Genomic DNA, 12,345 nt, shown 5'->3' on the forward strand with positions numbered 1-12,345 from the left:
CATTTAATTTTTTCCCAAACCACTAATATGACTATAGAGTAGCCTCAATTTTGACTTAATAAGCTTTGTTTTAACTCTGACTGTAATCTCAGAAGCTGTCATGACACAGCATAGGCCCCATGAAGGCTCTTTGTTATGCTCACATCTGTTCAGAACATCTGTGGTGTGGCTCTTCTCATTGCCTCAGGGAATTTGTCCTTGGCACAGAGTTACTGGTATTTGTTGAATAATAATAAGACCTTTTTTATAGGGTCTTTTCATTGTAAGATGCCTTCCTTTGTGGATATGAGCTGTTCTAGGGCATGAAAACCCGCCCCTAAGACTCCAGCATGGTGCCACAAACAGCGTTTTGCACATAATAACATTTGGTGATTAATGACTGATAGCAGCTTACAAGATTTTGGTTTTGGGTCAGAAGAGTTTTTGGATTTCATGTACAAATACAGTTATTTCCAAATGTATTCCTGGGGTTTTTGTTTGCTTGTTTGTTGACCGTGGGCAAATCTGTGTCGGTCTCTGACTCCTGCAGATCTTTGCAGTGTGAGTATTCACACAAGTTACTGGATTGTGTGTGGTATGGAAAAGAAAACATATCCTGAGGAATTGGCAAGTTCACAAACCTTTATAGACTCTTACAAAAATGTGTTATGTGTTTTAAAGTAGCATAAATTACGCTTAACTAATTAGTATGCACTTATTAAATGAGAAAGTTTTATTTATGCAATTTTAGTAAGGTTTTTCTTAAGTGGATATAATAACACTTTACGAGGTTTACCGATGGCATGATAATTACATGACTGGAGCATTTATAGCAGTAACATCAGCTAATAACATCCACCTTCCGTTGTTAGGAAACAACCCCCAAAACAAAAACCAGTTGAAACCAACAGCGGTACGGTATGGTGAGGCCACAGGTTGGCCTTACACAGCTGCTGTGGATTCCAGAATAGAGCCCAGGAATGAAAGGGGGCAGGTCTTTTCCTTTCCTTTCCTTATGCAAATTGCATCAAACTGTTTCCTGGAAGCCAAAAGTCAATGTGTGATGTTTGGAAAGCTCAGACTCTCAAGGATGTGTTTGGGCGCCAGGCATTTTAACAGAACCATTGTTTATTGTTTAGATTCAACATGTGTGGCACATGTTGAATCGTGGCTCCCATCGACAATTAAATCCATATCTATCCCTGTACAACCCAGCACACAACTACACACACACACACACACACACACACACACACACACACACCTGGAGCACTGATAACAGAAATGATGCCATGCAAGCAGACTGTGAACTCGGACTGTAATTCATTTCCCTTTCCATTGTAGGCACTTTATAATCAGTATTTACAGTTCAAAGAGAAAGAAATCCCACCAAAGGAGATGGAGAAATCAAAAATTAAACGACTGTATAAATTATTAGAGGTGAGCCAAGTACTGTTCGGTACTTTAAAGCACTCTGGAGTTGTCTCCGGTTCTCAGCACTACATTAGTTCTCTTGTTCCCTTAAGATCTGGATCGAGTTTGGGCGCATCAAACTCCTTCAAGGGTATCATCCGAACGACATCGAGAAGGAGTGGGGCAAACTCATCATCGCCATGCTTGAGCGGGAGAAGGCGCTACGTCCCGAGGTGGAGAGGTAGGGATGCTGTCCTAGACCGGAGCCCACAATCCTCATGCCCTGAGAACGTGGTTTTGTTTTGTTGGTTGGTTGATTTGTTTCTCACTCTGTGTGTGTGTTCATGTCTGCCTGGGCACTTACGTGTATGTGCGTGTGGAGGGCAGAGTTCAACCTTGGTCTTTCCTCAGGAGCTGTCCCTTGTGTTGTATGAGGCATGGCCTCTCATGGGGACTGGAGGCTCACACAAATTACATTTTACATTGACTTGTTAGTATGACCTTGGATAAGTCTCTTAGGTTTTTTTCCCCTTCTAGTTCCCTATCTAGAAATGCTAACAAGAACAGTTAAAGAGTAAATTAGTGACTATGTAAAGGACCTGGTAGGTTGGATTGCTGTGTGGAGTCTCATCTAACAAGATATTATAGTTTAAAACAAAAAAGTACCCAGAAGTCTTTCTCCAAGGGACCATAAATTACCAGGGCCCAAGTTTGGAACCTGGTAGGTTAGGGACTTGCTATTTTGTTTCTTGTTGAAGTTTTTTATATGGCGGCCTTCTCTTGTGGTGGTAGAAGGCCTTCCCTTTAAAATGCAAGAGAGGCTGGGGTGTGTTCAGTTAGAGTACTTGTCTGGCATCCACCAAACCATGGGTACCATCCCTAGCACCACATAAAAGTGGTTGCACGGCACTTGCCTGCAAATCTAGCATTTGGGAAGTAGAAGCAGAAGCCTTAGTGAGGCAGAGGCTGGCCTGTGCTCTAACTGTACCTCACGGATGGCGCAGGAAGGCACACCTTAGCCTTCAGGAACCACCCACCCGCTCGTCCAAGTGCAGAGGTTCTAGACCTTCTCGGCAAATGCACTACCCGAAGCCGCTTGCCCAGCCATGTCCCATGTGCTTATTCCCTTGAGGCCATAATCCTACAGCCCCACTGCGGTACGGGAAGCTTGTCCTTGGTGTCCCTCCTCACAGCGAAAGGCAAGTGTGATAGGCAGCTCTTGCTGCAGAGCTGCCACTCTACCTGTCTCTTAGGAGCTGTCCTGTGCTGGGTTGTATCGTCCCCTCGTCACAGGGGTAGTGTGGTCTGTTCTTTTGGCAGGGAGTCTGCCTCACTTGCTGCTTCTCTTTACTCCTGTTCCTTCCTTGACTTCAGCCTTCATGTTCTCTCCAGTAGTGTCCCAGGCTGGCTCATATGCCTTTATTTTTTTAATGACTAATTATTTGAGTATTGTTCAGGGTGCTTACCTTGGTTATAATTTCATATTTCTTCATGTGTTGCTTAAGCCACCTGTTACTTAGGTATCAGCTCTGAGAATGTAGAGAGGAGCTGTCATTTTGGGTCCCTTATCAGTGCCTTTGCTCAATGCAGTGTAGCTGTATCCTCACTGTCTTAGACACCGACTTCAGTGTTGCCATGGAGTAATGAATTAAAGATAATCAATATATTACACATGAATGCAAAGGCAAGTCCACCCTTTATTACTGGCTGCATCCTTGTTAACTCATAAAGTTACCATGTCTACATAAGCAGCCTATGAACCGAAATGAACTGTAAATGCTTAGGATGCAGCCCTTACAGGTAGTTAAAATGAAGCATTAAATGAGCCATTTGAATTAAAGATACCAAGAAAAGATAGTTTTGGTCACTACAGCAGTATCTGAATTTTAATATGCATCATAATCCGCTTTGTATTGCTACAGATTGCATACATATCACAAAAGAAGTTTATTATCTAGGCTTGTGTTAGAGTGCAAGTCTACTGTAAGCCCAGTACTTGGGAAGCTAAAAAAGGGGCAGGGCAAGTTGCAGGTCAGCCTGGACTATAGAAAAGACTGTCTCATACTTTAAAAAAAGAAGGGAAGAAGTTGGTGACTCGGAGTTGCAGAGGTTGAGGGATGCTGTCTAAGGCTGGCGTCTTTGAGGACCTGTGCGCTTCACCTTCCCCTGGTAGAGGGCAGAAAGGAGACTGAAGTGAGGTGGCCGGTGAGGAATCAGATCGGCACAGGAGACAACAGATGCTCACTGAGGCAGGAGAGCCAATGCTTCATTAGCCACTGCCACAGGAACCAAGCTGCCCCTTTGATAGTGACACTCATTTATTCATGAGGGTTGAGCCTTAATGACGTCATCGATCTTCCCGTCTCCGTATGCTGTACTGGGGATTGTGTTTGCAGCACATGGCGCTTTTGAGATACATTCAAACCACAACACCATGCTAATGAAATAAAGCGGTTGAGACTTCAAGACCGGGGAGCCAGTCTATTCTGGGTTAGGCTTATTACTTCAACTTGGAAGTCATGTGATCATAGACAAGTTCTTCAGTGTCGAGGCCTCAGTTTCTTCATCTGTAACAGGACGTAACGATACCTACCGTGTTTGGTGGTTTTGAATACAAGATGAGGTTTTGTGTGTGAAATGTTTCCTTTTCTGGTACACAGCAATTGTATAAGTGTACGGCGCAGCTGTTCCTGGTTTTAATTGTTCTCTTTTACTTGGTAAATGCTCTTTGAAAATTAAAATGTTTAACTCAGTTTGGCTTTGTAGCATTGGAGGTAGGGAAGTATTTGGATAAAAACCTTCATTTTTCTTGACACAAGTCTTTTGTGGGCACAGACCAGGTATTGCAAATTATAGCTATGTGGCTTGGAGTGTGTAGAAGACAAACAGGGAAGAATCGATGTTCTTGGGGCCTGTACTAGTCTGTGTGAAGAAGAAGCAAGCCCAGACACATTTGTACTTAGTTACTGAGCCAATATTCTGTGTGGAGTCTTTGGCTTTTAGAATCCGAGCAGTAGTGGCTTAGGAGAGAGAGTCTATCACACAAAGAAAAGTAATTGAACATTTTTCCAGTTAATTTAATGTGGTGAACAATGGAAGAGATGGTCAAATGGAAACAGATTTGGTTCCTCCTTAAATTCGTGTGCTTGCTTATTGATTATTGACTTATTGATTAGTCCAGCATTTTACCTTGTGTTAGGAAGCACGTGGGATCTGCTTGCTGTCCAGCATTTGTCTAGCTGTGTGATCTGAGCTTTGTGTTTCTAGTTGGTGCTTGGTATTGATAGAATTACCTTCACTGGTGCTGCCCGGGCTCCTGTGTATACCTGAGTTGTTTTTTAGGTGGTTGAAGCTGGATGACTCTTGGTGAAAATATTTGGCATATCTTTCCCAGTGACGCCCAATCGTCCTGCTCTGCCCGTACTTGCAGGGCTTTAATGCTGGCTACAAACAAAAGGCAAACCTCAGCAAGCAAATGAATGTCTGTAGGCAGGATTCTTTAGAATAGTTATCAGCATAGTATGTGCAGTGCATTGCATATGCACGCCGCAGCATATTTAAGGATCCGCTAAAGCCCTGCCCCTCCTTTTAGACTGCCTTTCGCCTGGTAGAAGTCCAGCTTTCTCGTGGTAGAAGTCCTCCTTGCATGGTCCTAGGGTAGCATTTCAGGACCGAAAATGCAGAGCAGTAGCTACAGTTACCGTAGCAGCGACTCTGTGTTTACTAACACCACCAGCACTCGGACTAGTCTGGATTCCAATGAGAATCTCCTGTCCGTTCATTGTGGTCCCACGCTGATCAACTCCTGCATTAGCTTCAGTAATGAGTCCTTGGATGGACACAGGTACGCAGTCTTCAGCATGAGGTTGTCTTTCCTTCCTTACAGGGGTCGTATTTCGGGACTGGTTAGCTCTTTGACTTCAAAAAAGAAGATTTTTTTTTTCTTTTTTCCCTTTTGACCCTTTTAGGTTGGATATGCTGCAGCAGATTGCCACCCGAGTTCAGAGGGATAGTGTCAGCTGCGAAGACAAACTCATCCTCGCCCGAAATGCTCTCCAGTCTGTAAGTCGACTTCAAGGGCCAGGGCTTGCTGTAGAGGGCTGGTGTGTGCTGGGGTAAACTGGAAACTTCCACAACAGTTGATTGACTCCTGGTACCTGTTCTCTGCCGAAGCTTTGAAGGATCATGATTGCTATTTCCTCGCTGAGGAGGCAGGGAGCCAAGGGCATGCGCCTGAACCAAAACAAATAAAGCCCCAAGAGGCGTCTCTCCTACTTTTGGAGTTTGAGGTTTAAAGCTGGTTTGGACCTCTGTCTTTATGGAATTAATGCCGAGTTCTTTTAACTATAGGATTCCAAAAGGTTAGAGTCGGGAGTCCAGTTTCAGAACGAAGCGGAGATTGCCGGGTACATACTTGAATGTGAGAACCTTTTACGCCAGCATGTGATTGATGTACAGATTCTGATAGATGGGAAATACTACCAGGCCGATCAGCTGGTGCAGAGGTAGGAGCGATCCTTAGTTCTTTTGTCCAGTTAGTGTGAGAACATAATGGGAATATACAATATACAGTGTGTGAATCGTGATATTTCTATAAAAAACAAGTAGAATCAACATGTATAATTAACTTTTAAAAATCTAATTTAGGGTTTTTTTTTAACTTATTCACTTTACATCCCACTCCCTGACCCCTCCAGGTCATCCACTCCCACAATCCTTCCCCTAACCCCTTCCCTTTTCCTCTGAGCTGGTAGGGCCCCCTGGATATCCCCTGACCCTGGCAGTTCAAGTCTCTGCTAGGCTAGGTGCTTCTTCTCTCACAGAGGCCAGACAAAGCAGCCCAGGTAGTAGAACATATCCCACATACTGGCAACAGCTTTTGGTATAGCCCCCTGCCCTATTCCAGTGTTCAGGACCCACGTGAAGGTCAAGTTGCATATCTACTACACATGAGTGGGGAGGCCTAGGTCCAGCTTGTGTATGTTCTTTCGTTGGTGGTTCAGACTCTGAGAGTCCCAAGGGTACAGATTAGTTGACTCTGTTGGTCTTCTGTGGAGTTTCTATCCTCTCAGAGGCCCGCAATCCTTCCTCCTAGTCTTCCATAGAGTCCTCAAGCTCTACCTACTATTTGGCTGTGGGTATCTGTATTTGAGTCAGCTGCTGGGTGGAGCCTTTCAGAGGACAACATGTTTCTGTCTACAAGCATAACAGAGTATCATTAATAGTGTCAGGGATTGCGGCTTGCCCGTGGGATGGATCTCAAGTTGGGCTGGTCATTGGTTGTCCATTCCCTCTGTCACAGAATGTCATTCTCATTAACATTTACTGTCACAGAAATGTTGGAGTCATTAAAATGAATATTTTTAATGCCTATATTTATTTCTAAGTGTTCAGGATATTTATGTGGGTCTTCGGATGTGACCCAGAGGTAGAGTGAATATTTAAGTAAGCCAAAGTTAAGGCCCTAGGTTTAGTCCTCAGACCTCCAGATGATGAGGAGGAGGAGGAAGAAGAAGAAAAGGAGGAGGAAGAGGAGGGGGAGGAAGAAGAGGAGGAGGAAGAGGAAGAAAAGGGTAATTTATAACATTAGAAAAAGAAAAATTGTAAAAAAGGTTCTCATCCGTTTTCTGATTACTCTGTTATAAAAATGGTCATAATCAAATATTAGAAAAAGAGACATGTGTAGCTAAAGCTGTGTATGGTGGCACCCACATGGATTCTCTGGAAAGAATTATAGATACCAGGGCTTGCAGGAGCTACATAGTAAGACTCTACCTCAGGAGGAAAATGACCATCAAAAAATAAACAATAAATCCAAAACCTATATGAGAAGGTTATGGGAGCAGAGGGAAGAGAACCCGGCGAACCTTAGGTAGTCTCTGTCTCTGTGTCCGTCCTTGTGAATCACGTTTGAGCCAGTGGTTCCACTTCTGTGAGCCAGTGGTTATTTTCTAGAAGATAATTAGATGAAATTAGAAAACCTTATGTTCATGCCAGACATAGCTTATAAAAAATTATTATCCTAAATATCAAATAATAGAACCATTGCCTTATGGTATATAATTATGTTCCTTATAAGTGCCAGTTATAAGAATTAATAATGTAGAGAGTTCTCACAGTGTGATACTCATTAAAAATTAAACATGAGGCAAAGTTTTATCAAGATGGTTTCAGTGATGTTTTTTAAAAACAAAATTGGCATTTCTCAAGCAAGTAGGTTTGCAGAACAATTGTTGGAAGCAGAGCTCCTGTGTGCCTTCTTGGGCCAGCGCTAGCTACCATTAGAGTCTTGCAGCAGTGGTACATGACTGATGGATGCCATTGCAGAGCCAGCACTGATACACTGGCTAAAGCCAGCGGTTTGCATTAGTCTTTTCTGTCCCACCTCAGATGTCTCTGTGTTCTCCACAGGGTTGCAAAGCTGCGTGATGAGATTATGGCCTTAAGGAACGAATGTTCCTCAGTGTACAGCAAAGGACGCATGCTGACCACGGAACAGACCAAGCTCATGATATCAGGAATCACTCAAAGCTTAAACTCAGGATTTGCACAAACCTTACACCCCAGCCTGAACTCAGGGCTAACCCAGAGTTTAACCCCTTCCTTGACGTCTTCTAGCGTGACTTCTGGCTTGTCGTCCGGGATGACTTCCCGCCTGACGCCATCAGTTACTCCGGTGTATGCACCTGGGTTCCCTTCAGTTGTAGCTCCAAACTTCAGTTTAGGGGTAGAGCCAAATTCATTACAGACTCTGAAGCTAATGCAGATCCGAAAGCCCCTTCTCAAGTCGTCTTTGCTGGATCAGAACTTGACAGAAGAGGAAGTCAATATGAAATTTGTTCAAGATCTCTTGAACTGGGTTGATGAGATGCAGGTAATGTTTGTCGCAGTTGTCCAGTCTTATTCGTGAAACAACTACTACTACTTTTTTCTTCCTCCTCCTCCTCCTTTCTCTCCCTCCTCCTTTTCTTCCTCTTCCTCTTCCTTCTCTCCCTCCTCCTCCTCCTTCTGTAAATCATTATTTTACTATTTTAGGTGCAGCTGGACCGCACTGAATGGGGCTCAGATTTGCCAAGTGTTGAAAGCCATTTAGAAAACCATAAAAATGTTCACCGAGCCATTGAAGAATTTGAATCCAGCCTTAAGGAAGCTAAAATTAGTGAGGTATATGAATTTTTGTGTTTTTAAATATTTTATTGTATTTTGATACTATTTTCTCTTTACTTAAAGACCCTGTAACTCAGTAATTAGTATTAGTGAGAACTTAGCATCCCTAACTCCCCATGCCTCTGCTTCCATATTTTAGATTCAGATGACAGCGCCTCTGAAACTCTCTTACACAGATAAGTTGCACAGATTAGAGAGTCAGTACGCTAAACTCTTGGTAAGTATTTTCTTTTTCTTTTTAATTTGTTTGCTTTAAGCGTTCTGTTTTCATTATGCCTGTTGCAAAAGGACCTGACTCTTACAATGGGTTTTCCTTAAAAAGAATACATCCAGAAATCAGGAGCGGCACCTCGATACACTCCACAACTTTGTAACCCGTGCAACTAACGAGCTTATCTGGTTGAATGAAAAGGAGGAGTCGGAAGTCGCTTATGACTGGAGTGAGAGAAACAGCAGTGTCGCCCGGAAGAAAAGCTACCATGCGGTGAGTCGGCTGCGCTTGGCTCAGGTGCCAGCACTGGACCTGAAGAGCTTGCCGTGTTTCTGATATGCTTCTTGATGCTTCCTCGCTAGGAGCTGATGCGGGAGCTGGAGCAGAAGGAGGAGAGCATTAAAGCTGTTCAGGAGATCGCAGAGCAGCTGCTTCTGGAAAACCACCCAGCCCGCTTGACCATCGAGGTAAGAAAGGTCGAGGCATGGGCTGATGCATCAGCAACCGTAAACCTCGTCCACTAGTTAAAAACAAAACACTTCTGAGTGCTTACTACAGTGTGGTTCGAAAATAACTGTCCCAATAAGTCATGCTGATCTTCTCTTCACCATCTCTTAGGATAAAGGTAGCAGGCTATTTTTAGGACCCATGGAGCTCCTTGTGGGTAAATTCATCTGATGGAGTGGAGGGGTGTTCTGTGTACTTACCATGTGTAACAAGCAGAAATGTAGCTTAGTTTGAGGGAGCAAATAATATTATGTGTTGCTAGATCCCCAGAGGCAGCTAAGTGCACATCTGTAGGAACACGTGCCTGACCACAAGACAGGAGCAGTGTGACATTCCAGGAGGAAGCTAGATCAGGCTTTAGACATCCTTAATGCACACAGAGCGCCCCCTCCTGGGAGGCCAGGAATTGCACCTTCTACATAAACAGGTTTCAGTATTAGATGTGCTTTTTACAGTATTTTTTCTTTATGAGAGATAAATACTCTGCATTAAATAATAAACCTTCAAATAGATGAGTGTTTTAAATATTATTATATATTAAATGTAATAATTACATTGATTGGCCCAGCTTTCACTGTGTTTTCTCCCTCAGGCGTACAGAGCAGCCATGCAGACGCAGTGGAGCTGGATCCTACAGCTGTGCCAGTGCGTGGAGCAGCACATTCAGGAGAACTCTGCCTATTTTGAGGTACGTTGGTAGATCCGCAGCGTGAACACACAGCATTGCTGTTTGGGCCGAGGTGCAGAACTACCACAAAGAAACATGTGCAGAGCACACGGGGAGTAAGCCAATACGTTCTTTTCAGGACATAAGTGCTGCTGTCTCATCCTAGAGGGGAAAGTCTGGCCTTTAAGGAAGAAATCTTATGGCTGGATGATGGCTTTAGTTGGCAAATTGTTTGCACTGAGTTCATTCCCCAGAAACTATACTTATGAAAAAAGAAAGTGAGCAGAAGATCCCTGAGGCTTGCTGGCCAGCCAGCCTAGACAAATAATGAGACATTTATTAATAATTAGTTATACTTGTTATTTGATAATACTTATTAATATAACTAATCAATATAATATGTCTATATATTTATAATATACATATATAATATATTATAATATATGATAAATACAAATATAATAAGGATAGAAGTATAATAATAAAAATAATTATTATTTTATAATAATGGATAATTATTATTATATAGGCTCAGTGAGAGACCCTATATCAAAGAAACAGGGTGGAGAGAAATGAAGAAGCCACCAGTTGTTGACCTCTGATTTACACACACACAAATACTGTACAAAAAAGATCACTCTAAAAAGTTGTTCGATATTAAGGAAAAATATATACTATAGAGTCAATCACATAAAGACTTCATTTTTTTCCTTTAGAAATTTTAATATATTGCATGAAATTCCACCCCTACTTAAAAGATTGATTGAACCCTAAAGGAAAACAGGCTTTTGATCAAAATAATATAAAGCCAAAACATAATGCATAATATACATGTACACTTTGCATAATTAATATTCATCTGTAGCCTCCCAAGTTAAAGATTAGTTTGAGCTTCAGAAAGGATGCTGCTATTGTTGCTTTGTGCTTTGGTTCTGTCCTGGCTTGTCAGCGGCGCACAGAGGGCCTGAGAACCAGATTTGACAACTCTGCGTTTTCCTGGCATTGAGTGCACTACAGCTGCCAAGTTTTCTCTCTTTAGTTTTTCAATGATGCCAAAGAAGCCACTGATTACCTACGGAATCTGAAAGATGCCATCCAGCGCAAGTACAGCTGTGACAGATCCAGCAGCATTCACAAACTGGAAGACCTCGTCCAGGAGTCCATGGTAAGGACGCAGAAACTCTGGGCTTTGTCGTACAAACAGCAGGGTCGATTAGTGTTTTGTTCTATGTTTATATGTTATATGTTACATACAGATTTGTACTTCAGACACACAGCTGTCTCGAATTCAACTGAGACTTTGGTTTGGGTAGTTTTTGATGATGTTTAAACTGCTTTAGCAGTGATGTGTGTGATCAGTTTTCATTTCTGGAGATATAACAATGGACAAAGCAGGCAGGAATCACCCTATCTTGTGGTGCCTAGATATTAAAGGGTAGCAACACAGTTGTACACTAAATAAACAAAAGGCTTGTAGACTGTTACATAGTAGTAACAGCAACAAGGAAACAAAATAACCGTAGACTAGTACATAGTAGTAACACAAGGGAAACAACACCATAGATTGGTACATAGTAGTAACAGCAACAAGGAAACAAAATAACCATAGACTGGTACATAGTAGTAACGGAAACAAAATAACCAGAAAAAAGGAAGGAAGAGGGCTTCAAGAGGGATGGGAGATGTGGAAGGTGTCCCCAGTAGTCAGGGCATTCTTCAGTGATGATGGTTTGTGAAAGGCCCTGTGGGATGGGAAGTTCGAATCATTAATTTTAAAGTCCCTCTGTGTTTGCTGCCTAGGAGGAAAAGGAGGAACTCCTGCAGTACAGGAGTGTGGTGGCAGGGCTGATGGGGCGAGCAAAGACAGTGGTGCAGCTGAAGCCAAGGAATCCTGACAACCCACTCAAGACGTCCATCCCCATCAAAGCCATCTGTGACTACAGACAGATTGAGGTACTTGTAATTCTCAAAGCAGACTGGATATTAAATGACGTCATAATGCTTCCTAGCCAGAAGGCATTTCTCTGTCTCATAAGATACACACACATATATATATAGTAATTCCCAAGATCGAGTGTGGAGGAAGATGAATTGATGGTGACCTCAGCTTTCCTTTCTTCCGTTTAAAACCAGATAACCATTTACAAAGACGATGAGTGTGTCTTGGCAAACAACTCTCATCGAGCTAAATGGAAGGTCATCAGTCCTACTGGGAACGAGGCCATGGTCCCATCTGTGTGTTTTACTGTTCCCCCACCAAACAAAGAAGCAGTTGACTTTGCCAACAGGTTTGTATGGTTTGGGGTCTTTCTGAAGGTTAGAGAAGCCATCAGTACTGTGTCAGGGACCTACGGGGTTGGAAAGTTCCGGAGCTACTACACAGGGGCATTTAGAAATAAAT

The 12,345-nt window shown here is 42.8% G+C and overlaps 1 protein-coding gene across 26 annotated transcripts in view; it reads left to right on the forward strand.

Moving 5' to 3' along the window:
• The window catches only part of Dst (dystonin), a 396,685-nt gene that overhangs the window by 245,989 nt on the left and 138,351 nt on the right, over nt 1-12,345 (forward strand). For 24 of the 26 annotated variants that reach the window (XM_085836145.1, XM_085836168.1, XM_085836161.1 and 21 more), the window contains 13 exons: nt 1,324-1,419; nt 1,506-1,633; nt 5,361-5,454; nt 5,743-5,897; nt 7,804-8,266; nt 8,428-8,556; nt 8,699-8,776; nt 8,882-9,043; nt 9,133-9,237; nt 9,870-9,965; nt 10,984-11,109; nt 11,745-11,897; nt 12,078-12,232. In XM_085836145.1, the coding sequence (XP_085692271.1) occupies nt 1,324-1,419; nt 1,506-1,633; nt 5,361-5,454; nt 5,743-5,897; nt 7,804-8,266; nt 8,428-8,556; nt 8,699-8,776; nt 8,882-9,043; nt 9,133-9,237; nt 9,870-9,965; nt 10,984-11,109; nt 11,745-11,897; nt 12,078-12,232 (1,940 nt within the window). Of the gene's footprint in view, nt 1-1,323; nt 1,420-1,505; nt 1,634-2,119; nt 5,237-5,360; nt 5,455-5,742; nt 5,898-7,803; nt 8,267-8,427; nt 8,557-8,698; nt 8,777-8,881; nt 9,044-9,132; nt 9,238-9,869; nt 9,966-10,983; nt 11,110-11,744; nt 11,898-12,077; nt 12,233-12,345 lie in introns of those variants that run through there. The other 2 variants (XM_021175144.3, XM_029481662.2) reach the window with 2 other exon arrangements.

The sequence above is a fragment of the Mus caroli genome, unplaced genomic scaffold (assembly GCF_978045245.1).
Source record: "Mus caroli unplaced genomic scaffold, Mus_caroli_1 scaffold_1, whole genome shotgun sequence".
Classification (NCBI taxonomy): domain Eukaryota; kingdom Metazoa; phylum Chordata; class Mammalia; order Rodentia; family Muridae; genus Mus; species Mus caroli.